Raw genomic sequence first — 21,906 nt, 5'->3', positions numbered from 1 at the left:
CACAAACGTCAAATAGCAAACTTCCACACATTCCTTGTAGAATGTGTGGAATTTTTTATTTGAAGTTTGTAGAATGTGTGGAATTTTTCTTTTTGACAATCGTGGAATGTGTGGAATTTGACGTTTGTGGAATGTTTACTTTTTGACGTTTTTTGAATGTGTTGAATGTTTGCATTTTAACGTTTCTGGAATGTTTGTATATTGTAGATCAATATTCATATTCAAAATTCTTCTGTGTGTGAGTTTTCATGAAAAGGCAGTGCGTTATATCTAAGACGATATTCTACTTTTTAATCAAACTTTATTTGTATGTTTGGTTGCCTCCACTTTAGGCGCAAAACGAGTAGTGATAGCTAGTGCCATCTGTTAGCAATAATGCATAGGTTGAAGTTCAGGCATTTTGGCGCTGCTCAAAGTCCATTTCTTGATGAACGTACTAATTTGATTAAACAAACATTGCTAATTAAAGATTGGTTTATTATAATTACAGGAAAGCAATCAATAAGTAATAATAGTTATTAGTTTTTAAGATATGAACATTCTAATTATTCAAATCAGCGCCATCTGTCGCTAATTAAAATAACACTTATTCGGTATCGAATTTGGCGACATCTATCGGAGAATAGCAAAACCTTATTCTTCAGTAACGTGTTACGAATTTAAAATAAAAATTCAATATTACTCGAAACAATAAAATTTATTTATATAATTACACAAATAGTTCATAATATTGCACACAATATGACGATACAAGGGTACAGTTGGATCCTGCTAAAAAAGAAACACTTTAGTACCTATCTACAGTTGCTATATATTGAAATTAACATTTTTCTTCTTAATATTTTTAATTTCCAGTAATTTCACAGCAACTGGTATTTAGAAATGTTATCCAATGTCTAAGAATCATAGAGGAGGCAACAATACACTGATACATGCCATTGGGTTCTCCTAAAATAATGAAGTTTTAGTCACACTCAACGGATGAGATGAAAATTTACATTTTTTGATTTTTCCAGTATTTTCACAGCAACTTGCATTTAGAAATGTTATCCAGTGCCTAAAGGTCACTGAGGAAGCAACAATACATAGATAGGTGCCATTGGATTCTCCTAAAACAATAAACAGTTTTAGTCACACTCAACGGATGAGATGAAAATTTACATTTTTTGATTTTCCAGTATTTTCACAGCACCTGCCACTCAGAAACATTATACTGTCTCTAAGTATTGTAAAGGAGACAACAATACATTCATAGTATTGTGCACCTCCTTAAAGAAGTAATATTATTAGTCATAGTCCTAAAAGAATAAAAGTTTTACCATTTGATTGTTAACAATTCTACTATTTACCTTTTGACTATTAACTGTTAATGCAATTACATATATTCGCTTTCTGTGTGTTCCATCGATGTAAAGAGATTTGTAGTATTATTCATAGTCACCTCCAACGTCTCTTGCATCTCTCCTAAAGTTTAATTGATTTAGTGATCAACGATTAATATGTTTCATTGGTACTTACCGAAACTGCATTGCATTGTTCAATGAAAAGTTTTCCATACTAGTATGTAGGGAACAGAGCAGCACATCCTTCATTAACTTTGATTTAGAACATTGCAGAATTAAGAGAAATTGCATTAAAGTCCCTTTGTTGATAAATTGTGACAGTAATGACAGTTTACTCACTCACACATACGTAGTGGCTGCAACCAATCAGAAACGAGCGCGCGCTTTTTTGAATTCTGATACCTCCTCGCTACTCCTGGTGAAAATCGAAATTTTCGGTCATTTTAGAGAATCTTGAAGGGGGGGGACTTGCAATTCGCGATAAACGCAGTATCAGCATTAAAGTTTAATAACTTTCTTATTAATTGACCAAAATTAATGAATTTAGTAGCAATGGAAAGAGGAAGAATCCTTCTTTAGGATTATGCAATTATACTCTTAAAATAATATGCAAAAAATCGTGGGGCAGAGTTTAAAATTGAAAAATATAATTTTTGGTCAATTATTAAATTGCTCGGCGACTTTACGTAACTCGATGATCGTTTATGACTCGTTTTAAAGATGATGGTCCAAGCTTTAAAACGCACCCATTTCCAGTTTTGTGGCTGTCACGACGCCAGTGCAGTGAACGTTCAAAATTTCTAATTTTGAAAATAAAAGTTTCAATTATAATTTGTTGTTTAAATATAATGGGAATTCGGAAATATTTTTGGGAATTTCAGAAGAAAAGAATAATCTCTGCGTGGACGACGATCGGCGTTGATGCATTTACAAGAAGCTAAATATCATTAGAATCTATTTTTTATTTATCTTTAAATATTACTTGATTACATAGTATAGGTAGTGTGCTTGTCAGATAAAATATGATATTTACAATGTAAAAAAAGATATATTATATATGTATAATATTAATGAAATAATAAAATTAAAAAAAAAAATAATAAAAAACGAAAATTGTACTTAATACTCTTAGTTTCTTCATTCATTTTTTCATCTCGACTTAATCTTTTCTTTAAAGCTCACTTCTCTCCCTCTTTCTTACATGAAAAGATTTTTTCAACTTTTCTCTGTTTTTTTTTTCTAGTTTTATACAAACATCCTGTATACAATTGATATAATATAATCATCATTTCCGCTTCTCGTCGGATCGACGATCAAAAAATATATATATATTTATTTATATATTATTCAAAGAAAATTAAAAATTTGTCCAATGGGTAAATTTAAAAACAAACAACAAATTATGTATATAAAAATAATAATAATAATTACAATTATATATAGGAAAAAAATAAAAATAAAATGAAATATAGTAAAATAAAGAGACAGACTCGCTTTAATACGTAGAAAATAATAATAAAATTAGAGAATTAAAAAAAAAGAAAAAACAAAAGTTGGGAAAAATGATAACTATCTTAATGTATCCTTAAATCTTATACAATTGTTTTCACGTCATCTTGAAATGTACATTCCTCCTCCTCATCTATTCACTTATTGGTTGTCGTCCTTTTCTTCTTCTGTTTTGCTATTGTATTGTTTTTCCATCGTCAGTCGGCGCCAACTTTGCGAACAAGAAGAAACAATTCAACTTGCGGATGGGCTCGGTGCTTCGTCTCTCCATTTCCAAATCGCGTTTCGTTCCAAAGAATAAAATACAAACAATTCAACGTATTGTTGTTATTCACATAATATACACATCCTTCACCAATATTTCAAAAAAAACAAACAAACAAACAAACAAAATGTATTTAATACTATTTCTGTTCCGTTCCTTTCGTTTCTTTTCGCAACTCTTTCGACGATAATAATAATAATAACAACAATAATTATACAGAAAAAAAAATATATATAAGAGAGAATTAACAACAATTGCAAGTTTTTTTTTCTTTTTATATATATGTACATCGACACAAAGAATGTTACGATTCTTCGATCGGTCAATTTCTTTTAGAGAAAAAACGAAAAGAACAACAAGGATGGTTGGTGTACGCAGACAGAATATACATTATCATCATATTAGGTAGGTAGGTGAGTGTAGTCGTGGATTGCTTTTGCAGGACTTTCGAAGCCTCAGGTTTTTTACTTTTCATGTAAGACAATTTGCAAGAATAACAACGAAAAAAAAAACAAACAAACAATAATAATAATAACATATAAAGTAACACGTGTCAACGATTCGAATTAAAACGTACTTAAATTAAGTTTAATTAATATAAGGAACTTTAATGAACTTGAGCTTGAAAGACCTGTGATTGGATCATGCTTTATTATTTCGTCCTCGTCGGCCCACAATTTGTTAGTTTGCGTTACGGTACGAAAAGTTTACGTTTACGTCCATATTTTGTAATAGTAACAACAACGTTTTGGGGGCCGACGCGTTCAAGGAACTTGGGCTGGGGGGGTTTTAAACAAGGTTTACTTTTCTTTCTCGAGTTATTTTCTCAAGAGCACATATTTTGATGATATATAATATATAACAACGAAGAGGCTATGATAGTATACTACAAACTAAAATAGTCGTGTCGAATCTCTCAATATATTCTCCATATTATATATATATATATATTTTTGTTATTTTTTTTTTGTTTTGTTTTTGTTTGTTAATTGGGTAAATATTCTAACTAAACATTATTAGTTTCCATTTCCATTCGTGGAAACGGAGTACACATGCATTGTACAATATAGCACTGATGATTAACAATTGGTTTCCTTCATTTATATATTTATATATAATACATTTTATTAATATACTTTTTTTTTTGTTTTGTTTAATGTTAATGCTAAGAAAGTTATTACAATCTTCTCAATTCATCAATTTGTATACCTATATAGTGTGTGTGTGTTTAATAGAGTTGAAGATGCATTTGTCGGATGGGACAACATTGAATCCAATCTCTAAATATAATTTATTTACAACGATTCAATATCTTGTCTCACATTTATATAACTCACTTGTAATTTTTTTTCTTGTAATTTATATATATATGTAACATCTTCACATATTCTTTTTTTTGTTTCATGTTAATTATTCCTATCCACGCACATCATATACAAATCTTTCTCACACACACCCACCCTTCATCTCCTCGCACGCTTTTATCATTATTATAATAATATTTATATATATATTTCACTTTGTATTCATCAACCCTTCCATTTCAGTTGCATCTTCTATACGTAATAAAACTATTATCAATATTGCTACAATTGTTTTCTTTTTACTTTAACTTCCTCTCCTGCCTTTCGTTTTCGATCATCCTCCGTCTCATAGAATACAAAAACTTTAATTCCTTACATCATTATTAATAATTTTTTTAATATTTATTTTTAATTATTTTTTTTTCTTAACAGATTTCCTCCAATCTCCAAAAAAAAAAAAGAAAAAAACGATCTCCGCTCGACGTCTCATCACTATATACTAAATTGAAATTTATTTAACCGTCGAGAAATTTTGCGATTGATTTTGATTTGAGGCTACCCAATTCGAGAATACATCCCTGCAAAAATAGAGACATCGATTAAGATTTTAAGATTTGGTTTGATGATTCGAATTGATTTTGTGATTTGTGTCGATGTGTATTTACCTGCAATGGCTGACTACACATTCATTGCTGCAATACTCGTCCTCCCATTCGGCGTTGGCGATGGCAGGATTGGGGCAGCCATGGCGGATGCAGGAGTTAGCAGGTCGCATCTGCGACTGCTGTGGTACGGACGTGGGCACTGTAGGTGCAGGTGCTGAGGCCGGGGGGCTGCTTGAAACCATTGGGGGGGGACTGACATGTTGCTGCTGCTGCATATGCTGGGGTGGAACTTGTTGCGGCTGAGGAACCTATGGCAAAATACTGCTGGTTTTAGGACAATTTATCCGGTTCCAAAGGGTCGGAGCTGTGGGTGGTGGAGGGAGGGTCAATAACAAAGGTGCAACAGAAGACTTGAACATGGACGTGAGGAACTCCATTGCAGCTCTGCTATTTACTGCAGATTTAAGAAACTCACCTGTTGCATGTAATTATTACTATGTTGTTGTTGCTGCTGCTGCATGTGTGGCGGCATGCTCATGTGATTTGGCACCTGGCCCATTGGTGATTGGATCATGCTCGGATGTTGCTGGTTGTTCATGTTCGTCATCATGGGCGGTTTCTTGACGTGGGGGCTCTGCTGGCTCGGAGACGTTGCTGTCGAGGACATTGGTGGTGATGGGAGTGTGTTCTGCGGAGAGTATCCTCCGTACTGGGGTCCACCAGCATTGTAGTTTCCGTAGCCACCATACATGCCTTCACCTTCTCCGGCACCCTTCGACACGAGACTCGCCCTGTACGCTGCCAATGCCTTCAAGTACTCCTTCTTCGCCGCCTCCGTCTTCTTCTTGTACACGTTCTTGTGCTCCGAATCCAGGGCATCCCACATAGACGCAACGATCTTCGACACTTCGCCGAAACTTGCGTTCGGGTTCTGTCCTTTTATGGCTGCCTGAGTATCGCGGAAGAACAGTGCGTAAGCCGAGACGGGCCTGAAAATACACAGCAATTAGTACAGATTCGATGAGAGCATTATAAAAATATAACAGACTTTTTGATCTCACTCATAATTACAAACAAACACGGCCACCATTCTGTTTACATCGCGAACCTAACCTCACAAACTGACAACCGCAATGGTCGTCGTCGTCGTCTTTCGAACGGACCAATGGCAGCGGACCGAAACCGCGCCGCATTCAAAAAATAAAACAAATGAAACGACCAAGGGTGGGCGGATGGGAATGTAATGCACGAGATAAAATTTAAGTGCGTTGAATATTCATAAAATAATTAGAAGCGCCAGAACGTATATATTTGCATATCGGATATGCGGGTGCGAGGGACAGAGACAGAGAGAGAGAGGCGAATTAGAAATTTCAGCGTCCGCCGCAAACAAAACAATTTTCATTAATTAACCCAATTCATGGAAACAACATTAATTACATGGTGTCGTCGTGTGTTTCTTATTCCTCTTTTTTAATTTTAATTAAATTGGAATTCGTTCCGTTGACCCCTGCCTGAAAGAAGGAGAGCTCACCCAGCCTCCTCCTTTTCCTCCTCCTTCACACAACCACAACATTCAAACGCAGAAATTTAAATACGAATCTAAACCTAAAGACAATTCCACGAATTGCATCCATACGCATTCAGTTTCATACTTTACATTCATTAATTGAAGTTTTAATTGTATCCACAACCACATTACGTTAAAAACCAATAAAAATATACGCCGAAGGTCAATAAAATGCCAATGAATTACTATTAATGATTCACATCAAGAGGTCTCTCCACGATGTTAATGACAACACGAACAAAAGAGATGTTTCTATTCCAAGGATGATGACATCCAAAGAATTTAACTGAATAACACGAGAAAAACTTTCAACAAATTATGAAATCTCAGTGCAAAAAAAAAAACCTCAAGCAAAAATAACAGCGATACTGCTGTTTTTCCTTTTATTATTGCAACGCTCGTAATAACTTTTCCACGAACGGTACGAGATTACGAGAAATGCTAATAGGAAATTAGCTTCAGAATGCGAACGCGAAAATAATAATGAGAATTGAAACGACTTTGCACGTAATCGAACAATTACCAGGTAAATTAGTCACCTTAATTGTTGAACAACAACAAAAAAAAAATATATAAAACCAACAACGAGAACAATATTTGTTATTTTGAGAATGATTGATTTGCTTGCGCGCGTGAACAAACAATGAGTAAATTTCGATAAAGAAATTAGCAGAATTGGAAATTTTCTAGCTGCGATTTTGATTGAATCGAGAGAATTAATTATTTCAATATCTTTCGGCCAAAGTAATGTGACTTTCTTCGTGGAATATGTAGTATTGTTGTGGATGTGCAATTTTTTTCGAGCAACAAACAATAAAGTTGATGGCTCCTAAAGAAAAAGCTGCAGCTAAGGTTTTAGTGAAAAATCGATGCGAAAATTAATTACGAACTCTCTCGCGCGCGCCTGCAATAAAACTGAAGCTGTTGGAGATGGGTGTAGCACGAGGGTAACGAATATAAATTTACACCTCTCCCAGGGAAGAAATAATCAGCTTTGAAAAGTTTTAAGCTCTCGCGACTGGAGAGAACAAACAAACAAAAAAGAAAGAAAATGGGAACAACGAAACAAAGAGTGGTAGGAAAATTTCTGAATGAATAAATAAGGAAAGTTACCGAATGAGAATTCATGAGAGAAAATAATAATAATAAAGGTGCCGGAATCGAATTTACATTTTATAGTGGAGATAAAACATGTAGCGGAATTAAGGCCATCAATATTTCAAAAGAAAAGAATACTACATAGTATGTAAAAGAAAATTGCAACAATAAATCTGCTGTTACAACTCGCGCGCACGGCGAATGTTAGAGGGTTTTATGGGCCATATAAAGGCGAATGCGCCCCTCGGTTTGGGGGGCCGATGTTCTCCATCTCCACCACCTACTTCTTCACAAACCACCACCCCTCGCGCACACTAAACCGGCATTCTAGACAACTTTAATGCCGTTTAATAGTGGGCAGAAAAAAAATCAATACTTAATAATACACCCACTGCACGATGTACCCAAATGTGTGTGCGCGTTCGTATTAAGGGTGCTTTTTCGAGCTACAAAACCTCCTCCTCGCAGCCGCATGAATATTAATGCAAAATTACTTTCGCAGTCGCCGCATTAACACTGTTTACAAATTCGTTCCTAAAATGGAATTATGCAGGGAGACGTAAAGAACAAAAGTGAAAAATAATGAAATTGCACACGAAAGTGCACTTACTTTTGTGGCTCGTTCGGGTCCCTCTTCTTCTTCTTCTTCTGGACCTTGGGCTTCTTCTGAACCTTGGCCAACGATTCGGTCGGCTCCGGCGAAGGCCTCTTCATCGCCGTCATCTGCAACACGAAGAGAAAAAAAAATGAGATTCATCAATAACAAAATCGTCAAACAAAATTGATTCATCGATCCCATATATTTTAATGAGAGAGATCAAATCACATCAGATTCAATTAATTATGAGAGCGTATATAATAATTATTATTATATTTCGCATTAAAATGCATTTAAATGCGAATGCAATCATCGGGAGGAATTTTATTTCATTTCATTTCATTTAAATACACATCCGTCGCTGCTCGATGCACACGTACATTTATTATATTATATAAATAAATGGGGGATTTAAAATCGCATTGGGAATATTCGACGGCGTCTATTTATGGGAGGCCGGAGGATTTATTCTAAATGGAATTCGAATTGAAAGGGAGATGCAAATGTTGTGCAGCAGCAGCAGCAAGCAGCCATTCATTAAGAGCATACACGGAGCAGAATTTGTCGAACAAGACTGCCTCACATAATTAATTCCTGCTAAAAGGGAGAAGAGAGCAAGAATTACACCTCTGTATCCGTAGCAGATGGCTGCATCTCTTTTATAAGTAAATAAGTATCGAATGACTGGGAATTTATTTTTGATTATTTTCATTAATTATGAATGTATGCAGAAATGTGTGCGGTGCAAATTGAAATTTGAAGAATCGCTGATTTAAAACGTCACTTCTTGGAAAACCGTTTGAATGTTCAAGCATCGCGTGCAGCACTTAGCTAAATGGTATGTATGGACGAGTGGTAGCTTATTACTGATAAAATTGGTAACTTACCATAGCTGGATGTGGAGTGCTGTCATCGCTATCTTCGCTTGTCGTAGGTTCTTGTCCAGGAGCAGGAGGACTGTTCCCTCTTCCTTGAGGATGCTGCGGGGATGTCCCGTATTGTCCCATATTGGTGCCGGGAGGTGGCTGAGGGTGTCCCATCATCATCTGCTGCTGATGATGTTGCTGCTGCTGCTGCTGTTGTTGTTGTTGTTGCTGCTGTTGCTGTTGTTGCTGCTGTTGCTGCTGTTGTTGTTGCTGCTGTTGAATCATAAGCAGCTGATTATTATGCTGCTGCTGCTGTGTCGGACTCATGTTGTAGTTAGCCTGAGGGCTGTGGTAAGACGGATTGACCATCCCATGGTCCGGCCCGGAAAGGTACAGCGGCTGCTGGTATCCGCCGGTCGGATCGTGCATGCCCATGCTCTCCTGTTGCATGTTCATCTGCGGCGGAGGTTGATAGTTCATGTTCTGCTGATCGGCAGGAACACCTCCGTGCTGCTGTTGCTGCTGCTGCTGCTGCTGCTGTTGTTGGGGATTGATGGCTGGTATATCGAACTCTTCGTCCCCGAAGCTGGGCGTATGAAAAGTCTGCGAAGCAACAAATTGTTATTATCATATGTATAGATATTAAAAAAGAAGAGGGATGAAAAGAGTTTTCCGGTCGCGCATTATTCATTGCATTTAATTAGATGGAATCGTAAATTTCGGCGGAGCGTAATAAAAATGAGTAAAAGCTGATTTATAATGTTCATATAATTCTTCTTTATTTTCATACAAAGTTATGGGCCATATTTCTTTGCCTGCCAAATAAATTACATCCAACGGGTATTCAGCTCAACTCTATTAAACTTCGTTCCGTAGGTCACCGCGACGAGCGCTCGCGTTCAAAAAGCCGTTCTCCTCCATCGAAGAGGGCGGCCGTCCCTCCACTTGCGTTTCGTTTCAAATTCAAGACATTTTACACACAAAAAAAAATACAAAACGGAATAAATATATATAATACGTATATATTATAATTATGATCCCGAAACCCTTTGAGAGAGAAGAAAAGAAAAAAACGTAATTTGTACGTTAATTGCACGTTGGAAAAAAAATAAATATAGTTGGGAGAGAGAGGATAAACAGTTGCTCCGATTAAAATTTCGTCTTCAGTTTATAATTCCGAGCAATTTAGATAAATATTTATCTTGCATCCTCGACGGGTTTTTCCAGGGGAGGCTTATCGTCTGTTCGAAGGGAGATACGCGCCGTAATGGGAACGTTTTTATCGTGTATTTAAGATTAAAAATAAACAAAACGAGATTTGTGGATTTGGGGTGGGTACGAAAAAGTACAGTCTCGGTTCTCGTGGACCAACAAAGATCCGCCACTTGTCTGCAAATGTATTGCACGTATTACCTCCAGCACGTAGGGTTTGGAGCGCGCCAATTCGCGGAAGGATTTATGGCGCGAGCCGGGATAATAAATTGTATTCCATTTCGCGTTTAACGCACTGCATATTTCCGATGAGGAGTGCATAAATCGCGGGACGCGATATTAATTAAAACCGCCGGTTTTCGAAATGTTTGCATTATTCACGTCTCTTGCTAATCTTGATGATCTGAACTTGAGAGCATGAGAAGTTATTTAGAATTAAGAGGGAAAATAATGCGAATAATTTGCTAGTAGTGAAGAGGTCGAAAAGGCGAAGCAATGTCAAAAGTCAAGCCGAAGAAGAGAGACCACACACGCACGCACGCATTCAGAAATCATAATTCTAAAGAGAGAAGGAGGCCACGGAAAGGAAAACAAATGCAAGAGTACGAAAAGACGAAATGCGAGGTATTCAATTTAGAAGAGCGAAGTTGGCGAAGCCGACCGGGAGAGAGATGATTGATACGAGAGAGCTGAAAGGTTCAATGCCCAATGCGAAGGTCAAAATTGTGCCTCTCTTCGCGCGCGCACAAGACACGCAACAATCGTTTGAACTAATGATTATTCAAAGCTAAGCGCTAATTAAGAAGAAACGACGACAATAATAAAGAGAGTAATGTAATTATTATTACCTGGTCACTCATGTCGTAGCCGTTATTGGGGAAATTCGAGTTCGGTATGCTCAGTGACAAATCAACGTTTTCGGTTCTCTGCAACAGAAAAACAAAAGAGAATTGTTAATATTTATATGTAAAAAACAAAAAATAAAATCAAATTGTTTCCGAAACAATGAAAAAAAAATCATTACAATTGGCCATGGTACACTTGATTGATCCATTTCGATTCGTCACTATTTTAATTCCAAAAAAAACAAGAGCACAAAACGTGTATTAATAAACTGGATCACTCGAAAACAAAAGCAAAAAAAAAGGCGAATTAACACACCCACGCACACTCACTATATAGTATTAGTATTAGTTAGCGCAGTCAGTGTATTCCACTGTTCGCACCGTTCGAATCGCGAAAGCAAAATGCGACGACAAATCCGGTTACGTTAACAACATTATCCCTTGTGTTCGATGCATATTTTTCACCTTTTTTTTTTTTTCTCTCTTCATTGGTAGCCCTTCCCAGCAAATACACACCCCCGAACGAAACCCCACCACCTCTTGTATTTGCCATAACAAATGTTTAATAACCTATTATAAAGTGATAAAACTGAAATGATGTTTCCGAGAAGAAAGTGCTTGTCCCCCGAAAAGGATCAGATTTTCTTAAAGTTTTTCTCACAGAAGAAAGAAAAAAAAAACGTATTCACTTTCCCTAGAAAATTCTCACAGTTCATATACATCGCACGTTAATTTATAAATATGATTAATTGTATAACAAATTTATACAACGCGTCAAGGATTTGATGTTGAACGCAATAATAAATTAAACTTCTACTTGTTCTTGAGATAAGACTAAATGTTCATTGGTCTTAGCTAACAGAAACACGTGAGAATGAATTGCGATGAGAGAACGTAAATCGTGGTAAAGGCTAAAGTAAATATTTAATAGGACGAACGTTGTCCGTAAAAACCGGACAAATCTTTGCGTTTCGAACGTTTGCATTGTGCTTTATCAGTGCGAGCGATTTTTCGATGCTGTTAATTTCCAATTTAATCTCGCAACGCGCAATTCCGGGACAAACACACAATTATAATTTTAATTAATATTCGCGCTCCGCGAAAAGGGATGAAAACCACTCCGAACATTTCTCTCTGTCTCTATTTTACTCTTTAGCCCTCTTCCACTCATAATTCACAAAAGCGCGCCCTTTCATCCCGATCTGTTTGCGTTTTTCTTCCCTCCAACCTTTGTTTTATTTATGTATTTTTTTTGGTTGTTGATTATCGAAAACGCTGAGCTCGATGAAAACAAATAACAGAAGGGGATGATGTGAGTGTGTGTGTTTGTGTACGCGAGCGTTTTGTGAATTTGAATAATGAGAGATTAAAAGTAAACACAGACGACGAGGGATGAGGCAGACGGGTTTTTTTTTTTGGAAAGAGAAAATGCATTTTCGTCGGTGCACTTTCAAACTGAATTATAATTCGCGTCGCGTCCGATGGGGCTGTTTCCCTTCTACACACACACACGTCCACGATTTTTTGGATTCGGTTTAAGCCAAACAAAACGGAATTAAATATTTCCATTACGCAATAGTTACATTTCAACGTTTGCCGTGTTTAAGTTGTTCAAAATTGAAAGATTTATTGTTCGTTTTCGAGAGAAACAACCATACACTTAAGAGGAAAGTCTGGGCCCTTTTATTCTTTGATGTTGCGCCGTCCGGTGTCTCAAGGTTCCTTTTTTTTTTTGGCGGAAGACGACTTTGATCTACATAATTATCAAGAGAACCCAAATACTATAATTCCGAAGAACACAAAATTATTTAATTAAAAAAAAGAAAACTTTAACGTAACGAATATTATTCAATTAACAAAATCATTAACAACAACGAAACAATCTCGTTAAATCTATTCAAGTAATATTAATGGAAAATTGGAGCTTAAGTGCACGACTGTGTGTTTTTTCTGCGTTACGGTAAATGCGATTTTTCGACATGGCAATTTTCCTTGCGGGAAATAAAAAACACACACACGCCGAAAGAGGAAATTAAATTATTCTTGCGTGTAATGAAATAAATTTCCAAATACGAAATACTGGATGCGGAAAATGACTGGATTTACTGTGGTTTTTATTAAAGAATTTGAAGAATTAACAAAACCAAAAAATTAACTCGACAATTATGTAATTAGTAATGGAGGAAAATGATTTATAGAAATAAGGAAGTATTAATTATTAAATTGATAATAAATGAAAGAAATTTCCAAGGAAACAATGGATATAATTGGCTACGACCGGAAATTTTCCATTTTCCTTCGCTCATTTTCATTTTCTTTTCACTTCTCTGAAATTGCACGCCTCTAATGACCGTTGTTTTTTTCTTGTTTTAATTTCAAAAGAAAAGAAATGATGACCGTTTGACTGCGTCGAATAAATAAACGCGACACGCGAAAAGCTTTCCCAACTTATTACCGTAATTAAAAGAAAATTGTTTTGGAAAAACGTAATAGATTTTATTTCTTCCGCGAAGCTAAATGTTATCCGTTTCGCCCCAATTCACTGGCGAAATACCAAAAGGCGACCTTTTATAATGTGTTTAGGATAATTAACTAATCAATGTTGTATAGATGGAAATTTTAAAAGGAAAACACTTATTAGTTGAAAGTGAGGAGGAGAGAAATTTAATTAAAAAAGTTTGAAATTAGTTTTTTTTTCTTGTTGTAATTTAGCTTTCCTTCAAAACACACACAGCCTCGTTTTCATTTATGATCAAAGTTTTGCGTTTAATTAAATACGATAAGATGAAAATTAAATTACTCTAATAATAGTAAATTGGATTTCGCGTTCCCTTCTTTTTTTTATTATTATTATTTCTCGCTTCGAAGAAAACCACCTAAACTGCACACTCTCAGAATATATATGTATAAAGAAAGAAAGAAGGAAAAAAGGGCACATCTCAAGTTAAATTAAGAAAATTTACGGCAGCTGCGAGAGAATAAGAATGTGAATGAGACGAGAGAAGAAAAGTTTTTGATGGATTGGATTTGTTCCGCGATTTATTTATTATTTCCCTCCGCTTGGGGGCAAAATCATTTCGCTCTCTCACCCTCGTCGAACAGGTGATTAAAATAAAGTGAAGAATCCAATCGCAAAATGTTGAAAAGAAGCGAGAAACTTTCCATCGAAATCAAATTAAAAACTAATACCCGCCATCTAAGCTACAACCATCAATCAAAAGCTCGTGTATTTGTTTTTTGTTTTTCTTTTGTTTCAAAACACACAGATCAATGCTATCTGCAGCTTCCGGAATCAGATTGGAAAAGTTGTTGTAACTACATCATTTCGAAATCGTTGTTTAAAGAAACGAACGCGATTAGTGTTTAACACTTGTGGACACGTTAATAATATTTCGAGTTTGCTTGCTTTTCACTCGAAAGTTCTGTTAATTCCGTCAAAGAGAGCTATAACGCCGCGCATTACAGTTAATTAAACATCGAATTGGTAAACGCTATATGTTAAAAGCAAAGTTTCCAAGAGTAAAACGAAAATAACTAGATATAATAATGTGAAGGCAAACAGAAAAGAAAGAGTGCTTGCTGTAGTGTAGTCATAGCAACAATAACAACAGAAAACGCTTTATCTGTAATAGAAATCGGAATATTAACAAATTTCGTTTCTCTCTCTATACTAATTTTCGTTTCGGCCGTAATCTTAATACGATCGACCTAGAAAGTCGGTTTATTTATTATTTCATGAATTTAAGTAATGGTAATCTCACCGTTCTTCTGCTGCTGCTGCTGCTCTCGACCCTCCCACCAATTAACTTTAATTTCAGTGAAAAAAAAACCTCGCAACCTATGATTTACAAATTCCGATCCCAGCACGTTGCTATAGACACGCGTGCGCCCTCCATCTCTTTCTCTATCCAGGGATGAAATATTACTAAAAAAAAACAGTTACCAACTGTGTAAACGAATTACGTTTAACGTCTTCTCTCCTTAGCACGAGATTATTTAATTAGTTACCAACTGCGAAAACGAATTCCCCCAAAAAAAGGAATTTGATTTGAATTCGTTACGTCTTTAATACGAGATTGTTTAGTTTAGCTAAAGTGAAAGTCTCGGGGGGGCGTTGCGCAATCTCTTGAGATTTGCCAAGAAAACTGGTTCTCGCGTTTCAGAACTACTCGTTCCCAAATAAAAGTGATACATGTGTGCTATGAGAAACAAATGGATAAAAAATGGGGGACGCTAAATGAAAATCGAGGGCGTTATGAAACTACTTCTTTTTTTTTTGTGTGTGTTGTTGTTTCGAATGGACACGGAAGTGGAACGGCCTTCGCAGTTAAACGGGAATAATGGCCGGAAGCTAACAGTTTAAAGCGAATTGGAAAATATTAAATAAAGCAAACTTCGTTCTGAAACATGCATACGTATATAAATGAGATGAATCAATTAAAAAAGAAATTTTTCAGTTGAGAAATCTTAACAAGGAGAAACTGCACAATTGTTGTATTGGAAATACAATGAAATCAAATCAAAATTTAAATTATGATTGAATTGAAACGCACGAATTTCAATCCAAACAACGAAAAAAAAAAAACAAAATGAAAAATTCCTTTTTGTTTTAGAAAGTTTATCTCAAGTCCTACTAGATTGTACAAGCAAGCGATTCATTCGACATTGATTTTAATTGATGTTAATCTTGCAACAACTGCGCCAACTAATTAGCAGTATTTCAATTGGAATTGCGAAAGAAATGAAATAGGAAAAATAATATGCGTTTTGGTTTTTCGTAATCATCCAAGTTTATGTTTGCAAAGAGAAGAGGTAATTCTAAAAAGAATTGGAAAGTGGATTAATGGAAGATTATTAAATGGAAATATGAAATATTCTATTAGTATGTAAAGTAAATGTTGTTGTTGAATAAGAAATTCTGCGGCCTAACGTAAACAACCTTTTATAATTTTCATTAATTAGTCCCGTGGAAGGGAAACATCCTTTAATGATATACAATGTAGACAGGGATCTAGTAGGCAGAGCGAGCGATCGTTATACATATTAAAGTAATAATGAATAATAATGCAACACGAAAATTACCAGTTTCGTGTATAAGAAAGACCACCCCAATTATAAAACAATCCGAGCTGTGTTCTTAGTTTCACTCGATTCTTTATATCATCAACAATAACAGCAACAATGCGGACGAATTACATAATGGAATTCCGATCGTCGCATTGTCTTTGTAGTCGTTAGCGGTTGGTGAGAGAGAGAGACAGAGAGGATTATGATTAGTGTGGGAACTTCGGTATTAAATACCCGACCGATTTGAATAATAATTTAGGCCATTGAACTTTTGCCCGAACGAACGCGTTATTACGAGCGCAAAGGATGCAGCAGCAGCAGCAGGGAGAGAATTTGTGTGTGTGTGAGACAAAGAGAGAGAGATATAGAGGCACATTATTACATGGAGAGAAAGAACAAACTCGGCCAAAGTTTCAGCAACAACATAAAGCAGAAATAAATGCAAATTACTCTTCTCTCTCTGTGTTCTCTCCATCTACTTTCAAAACCACCCTCTTTCCGAATCTATTTAAAACTTACATGAATAAATTTCGCCCTCCGCAAAAAAAAAAACAACAAGGAGAAACAGAGAAGAAGAAAAAATGTTGTCGTGTATGTGGGACTCGTAACACCCTTCAAAACAATGTTTTTATTTTTTGCTGTTATGCATGCAAATTCAATATTGTAATGCACATACATAACAAGTCGTGATTTCGTAATGCTCCTTGTTTCCTTCTTTCCCACAAAGCAAAATAAAAGCGATTTGTATATATGATGATGAGAATCGAAAAATATTGTCTTATTCATGCTGTTTCGTCAACAATAATTGGGTGAAACTTTTGTAGTCAACCTTGAATCTTGCATTAAGTTAAGTTAAGTAAAGCTGCTATAGTTACAATAATTAAAAGAAAGTGAAAAAGAAATGCGGAGAAAGAAATTGAATTAAATTTAAATTTGTTAAAAGTTAAAAGAGAAATGAATACGAAAATTTAAAAATGCAATAATCTTTTTGTGTTTTATTCTCGTGTGTTTTCGGTATGCGAGCAGAGTGTGTATTGTTCGTTAAGCGACGACCTAGTTTTAAATTGGATTTGAATCGCAATAAATTTTAATTAAAAAGACCTTTGGGGGAGACGGAAATAAATGAATTGGAGATGCAGGCAGTGGGAGAGAAATAAATATATCGTGATTGTATGTATGAATCAAAAGTTCTTTATAGCAATTTGTGTGGAGATTGGCGTTTCCTGCGTTTGGAAATTGAAAGAAAAAACAAAACTGTATGTTTAAGGGTTCAAAAAGGACGAGTAAAGTAAAGAATTTTTTCGAATAATAATAATAGATTTAAAAAATTGGAAATAATGTATTGGAGCTGGAATGAGATTGGTAATTGATGCTCAAAGGCATTGGAGATTCTGATTCGATTAAAATTTATAATTGATTCGGCCATATGGCCATCAACATGGTTGGTGGTGGAGAGAGAATGCAGGAGGAACAAGAGGCAGAAGAAAGGTTGATGGTTCGTGGCTAATACAAATCGAGAGAGAGAAGGATGAAGAAAAAGGTCGTTGATGGTGTGTTCCTAAAGAAAAGAAAGGTGGTAGCAGCAACAACAGCAGTTACGATGAGAAGAATCCGAAGGCCGAAAACTGCTACAGCACCAACTAAATAATATCACGATATGAAAGAATGTTTTTATTGAAATACAATCAATATCGATTGATGAAATTAGAAACTTAGCAGGTCATGGGCACGACGGATCTCCATGGGAAACCGTCACAATTTGACGTTTGCGTTGCGCAATTGAGAAAATGGCGCTCCGCCACCTACTGCGATCTTATCGTTGCGTTTATTTGTATTTGGGGGGCAAACACATATTATATAAATATCGATCATAATCCGCGAGGGCCGTCTCCGAAAGTTCTGCGCAAAGCAACAGAAACTCCCATTCTTAACGAGATTTTGCAACCACCCTCAAGTCCCATAAATTCATTCCGCGACATTAATTCCATTGCTAAATACTGCCCATAACTTACGATAATACAAATGAAAACTAGAATTAAATCCGGAACATCACAAATTCCCCTTTTTATCCCGATCTCCCACTTCTCCCCCTACGTCAGATGCACACAATTGGGAGAAGATTTTTCATTCCCCAAATATCCAACTTTCATATACATCTTTTGGATAGATTCAATCTATTATAGTTTACGAAAACAAATTATGAAGTTTAGTATTTAAATACAGAAAAAAAGAGAGAGAAACCAAGAAATAAAGCAAGCAAGAGTTAAGAGCAGATAAATAAATAAATTTCCATGGTAACGTTATAATACTGTTTTATCAGGCGGCGATTGTTTTCGGATCTGCATATTAACATTCGCGATCAAGATTATAATAATAACAATATTAATATTAATATATTAATAAATTTGCATGCGCTGCGATGGAAAATCAAATGGATTCTGAAACGGCTCATTTGAATAAGTATTTCTGTTATTAAAATAAACGAGTCAGAGAGATATTATTGAATGTTCACTCTCCGCAGATTTGCACCTAAATTGTCGCAATTTTAATGTATATAAATAAATAAATTATCAACAGTAACAGTTTTTTTTTCCTTTTGGTTTGTCTTGTTGTTCAAAAGCAATATCTTTCAATTAGTTGCTCAACATTTACGACTGGCAATAATAAATACGACGCAATTAATTAAATGTTACAAATCTATTTTTTTTTTATATCACAATGGACTTTGCGAATTAACTTGAACTTATTACAATCATTTAATTTTAAGAAAAACATGAAAACTTTCCTTATATTTCTGTAATATTAACTATATGGTTTTAAACTATCTTCTTTCCAAGTCTTTAGGAATTTATTATCCTCTAGTGTCTTTGGTTAACTTTTTCTCTCTTTAAAGTTAAACGTCTTCGGTCAACGGCCGAACAAACATTCGCTTTATCTCTCTATGTAGTTTAAGTATTTATCGATAAATAAAAGGATGCAGTTTGCATCAATATGCATATTTAATGGACGGTTTTGTCCGGACGTTTATTTTTTTTTTATTACGAGACTTGACATAACATAAATTGCATCGTTAATGATGCGAAATATATACGAAAAATTCACTTAAAACTATAAATCGCATTCTCAAGCAAAGATGTGTAAATTTTTAACAATCTATTTAAACTAAACGATGGAAATAATTCGAATTAATCAATTCGCAAATAGATTTTCGAAATGTGCGGTGAATCTCTCTCTCTCCGCTCGGTAATTAAATAATTAATTAATTACGAAACGAAAATTTGGTTTTGCGCGCGTTAAACGGACGAAAATTATTAATTAATTCCGTACGCAAATACAATATTTATCCCTGGAATTAATTTCACGTTATTGAATTCGATCCGCGATCCGCGTTTCTTTTTCGTTTTGTTGTTTGCTGTTGTTGTATCATATATAATGCGATGAAATGCACGCCGATCCTCATCGAATAATCGCAACGGATTTGCGCAAATTCAATAACGGACTTATTCCCTATCAACTATCACAATTACAATTGGAATCGTATCAATGCGAATTCTCTACAATTTAAACGCAAAAACGTTTATTAGATTGGATGGAATCAATTTAGCTTTCTACAGCTTTAATAATAATCATAATTCGCATTGCAGAGGAAACTTTCTAAACAGTTTCGTGTAAGTAGTTCACGCTTTGTTTCTCATATTGGCTGCCCATTTTTCATGGAATTTTCATCGTTTTCTCTTGTACAGTAATTAACATATTGATATTAGATTTTCATTCAAATTTACACAAAATTCCTTAGAAAACATTAGTCGTTTGAAATTGTAATTGAAACTGTGAAAAAAAAGAACAGAAACTGCGCGATGAATGCGACAGAGAAAGGTTTTTAATTTGTTTCCGGAACAATTACGCAACAATCGCGCGATAAATTTCCACCCCGGCTTTGACGTTAATTGAACGAGGGTAAAATCTCGCACATTTAAATAAACAATTAATGCACGAAGTAACAACAACAACAAAAGTAAATAAACAAACTAAACAATTCCTCCTTTCCTTTCAGTTTGCATTCAATTATTATATATAAATGAATGTTATTTTATAGTCGGGATTAAATTAATTGCGATTTCAGAGCTGCGCGCACACACAGACGCACACATCACAGACCATTACGAAATTATGTAACGCCGTTAATTGGAACGTTGTTATTTTAATGCTGCGACTTTTCGGACTCGTTCAATTAGCGAAAAGCGAACGAATCCTATAGGAATGCAAACACGAATTGTGATACGTTCATTTGATTTAACGCAAACGTAATTGTTGAAGTAACGAATCGTTAATATTTAACAACACATTTTGCACTGATTTAGTCACATAACATTCGTATATTTCGAAGCAGTTTTCATTGAAAATATCTTTTCTTTCGTTCTTCGGACTTGATTGACGTTCGAGTATGTTTGTTTGCGATGGGGTTCAACATACACACATATGCGCTCTTCATCATTGTCCATGGTGAAGAGAAAGAAAGAAAAGGAAAGAATAAACGGCATATGCCCAGAAGAACATAATGGTCGTTCTCTTCAAGTACATGTCGTCCCGTGTTCCCATATTGTTCTGTTTACATTTCACAATAAATAATAATAAGTGTGCATGTGCACATGTCGGGTTTGCCCAGTTTCGTCACGCGCTCACCAATAGATCGCCCCCCCTTCTTCGCGAAGAGAAGAAAACGAGATGGAAACATGCCCAGAAACAGGAAAATGTACTGTTAGAGAGAATTGCCTCTGCACGTCTTCTTTGTGTATATGTTTAAATTTAAAAAAATCTCTTTTTGTATGCTTCGCAAATATGTATAATATAAATTTCAAAGTCTTTCCAGATCCACTAATGTTCTCATCTAAACATTGTATACTTTCGCAACAAACTTCTATGATTTCTTACTTGAAATACAGTAGAGAAACTGTTGTTAATGCGTATGATTGAGTAAATTTAGTTTTTCTTTTAAAAAGTTGTTTCAATACAAACCAGAGAGTTCTTTACGAACTTACACCTATTTCTCACTTAAGTTATTACGGCGAAACCCTTCGCTACGTACCTGGAAAGAAACAAAGAGAACGAAACGTTAGTAAATCACAATCGTAAATCGTCCAGTTCTGAAGGGGATAATTTTCCTTTTTCTTCGTTCTCTCATTGTATGCAGGACGAATGAAAAGGTGGTGAGAGACCCCTCACGAAAATTGGCAAATAAAGTAGAAGGCGGCGGAAACCGGATATGGGGAAGAATTTATGCTACTCTCGGTTGTTTTTTTTTTTCTTCATTTTTTTGTGTGTGTGTGTGAAATTTGGTTGGGATTTATTGCGGGTGTAAAATGAGCGGAAAGGAAACGCTGAGTGAAAGAAGAAAAAAAAAACGGAGATGGCGAATGAGGAGAACAAAAGAAAACGAAAAAAAAAATCGGATATTTCCGTTGGCTCGTTAGCCAAGTGGAGAATTCTATTAATAAATTTACATGTTACGTGGGCGGCGAGCAAATAAATTCCATGTTGATTTATGAAATTTTCGTGTGTGTGTGTGTGTGTTTGAGTAAGATTTGAGGGTGGATGAGGGTTTTGTTACTAGTTTAAATTCGGAA

General features: G+C 35.3%; 1 protein-coding gene and 1 long non-coding RNA gene across 9 annotated transcripts in view; both read right to left on the bottom strand.

The window, feature by feature from the left end:
• Positions 1–706: 706 nt before the first annotated feature.
• Positions 707–1,673, bottom strand: LOC108557836. The gene is made up of 5 exons (XR_001890872.1): positions 1,519–1,673; positions 1,350–1,464; positions 1,162–1,298; positions 999–1,109; positions 707–948 (listed from the first exon to the last, which is right to left on the bottom strand). It is a non-coding gene; the product is annotated as an uncharacterized LOC108557836 (long non-coding RNA).
• Positions 1,674–4,087: 2,414 nt separating this feature from the next.
• The window catches only part of LOC108557837 (TOX high mobility group box family member 4-like), a 61,853-nt gene continuing 44,034 nt past the window's right edge, over positions 4,088–21,906 (bottom strand). For 5 of the 8 annotated variants that reach the window (XM_017914522.1, XM_017914523.1, XM_017914517.1 and 2 more), the window contains 6 exons: positions 11,219–11,296; positions 9,180–9,761; positions 8,305–8,417; positions 5,502–6,015; positions 5,087–5,334; positions 4,088–4,999 (listed from right to left, as the gene is read on the bottom strand). In XM_017914522.1, coding sequence (XP_017770011.1) covers positions 4,933–4,999; positions 5,087–5,334; positions 5,502–6,015; positions 8,305–8,417; positions 9,180–9,761; positions 11,219–11,230 — 1,536 coding nt within the window. In that variant the 5' untranslated portion in view covers positions 11,231–11,296 and the 3' untranslated portion in view covers positions 4,088–4,932. Of the gene's footprint in view, positions 5,000–5,086; positions 5,351–5,501; positions 6,016–8,304; positions 8,418–9,179; positions 9,762–11,218; positions 11,297–11,394; positions 11,485–21,906 lie in introns of those variants that run through there. The other 3 variants (XM_017914519.1, XM_017914520.1, XM_017914521.1) reach the window with 3 other exon arrangements.

Source organism: Nicrophorus vespilloides, unplaced genomic scaffold (assembly GCF_001412225.1).
Source record: "Nicrophorus vespilloides isolate i.1.1-1 unplaced genomic scaffold, Nicve_v1.0, whole genome shotgun sequence".
Classification (NCBI taxonomy): Eukaryota; Metazoa; Arthropoda; class Insecta; order Coleoptera; family Silphidae; genus Nicrophorus; species Nicrophorus vespilloides.
The sequence above is the reverse complement of the archived record's forward strand: the minus strand, read 5'-3'. Positions and strand labels throughout refer to the sequence as shown.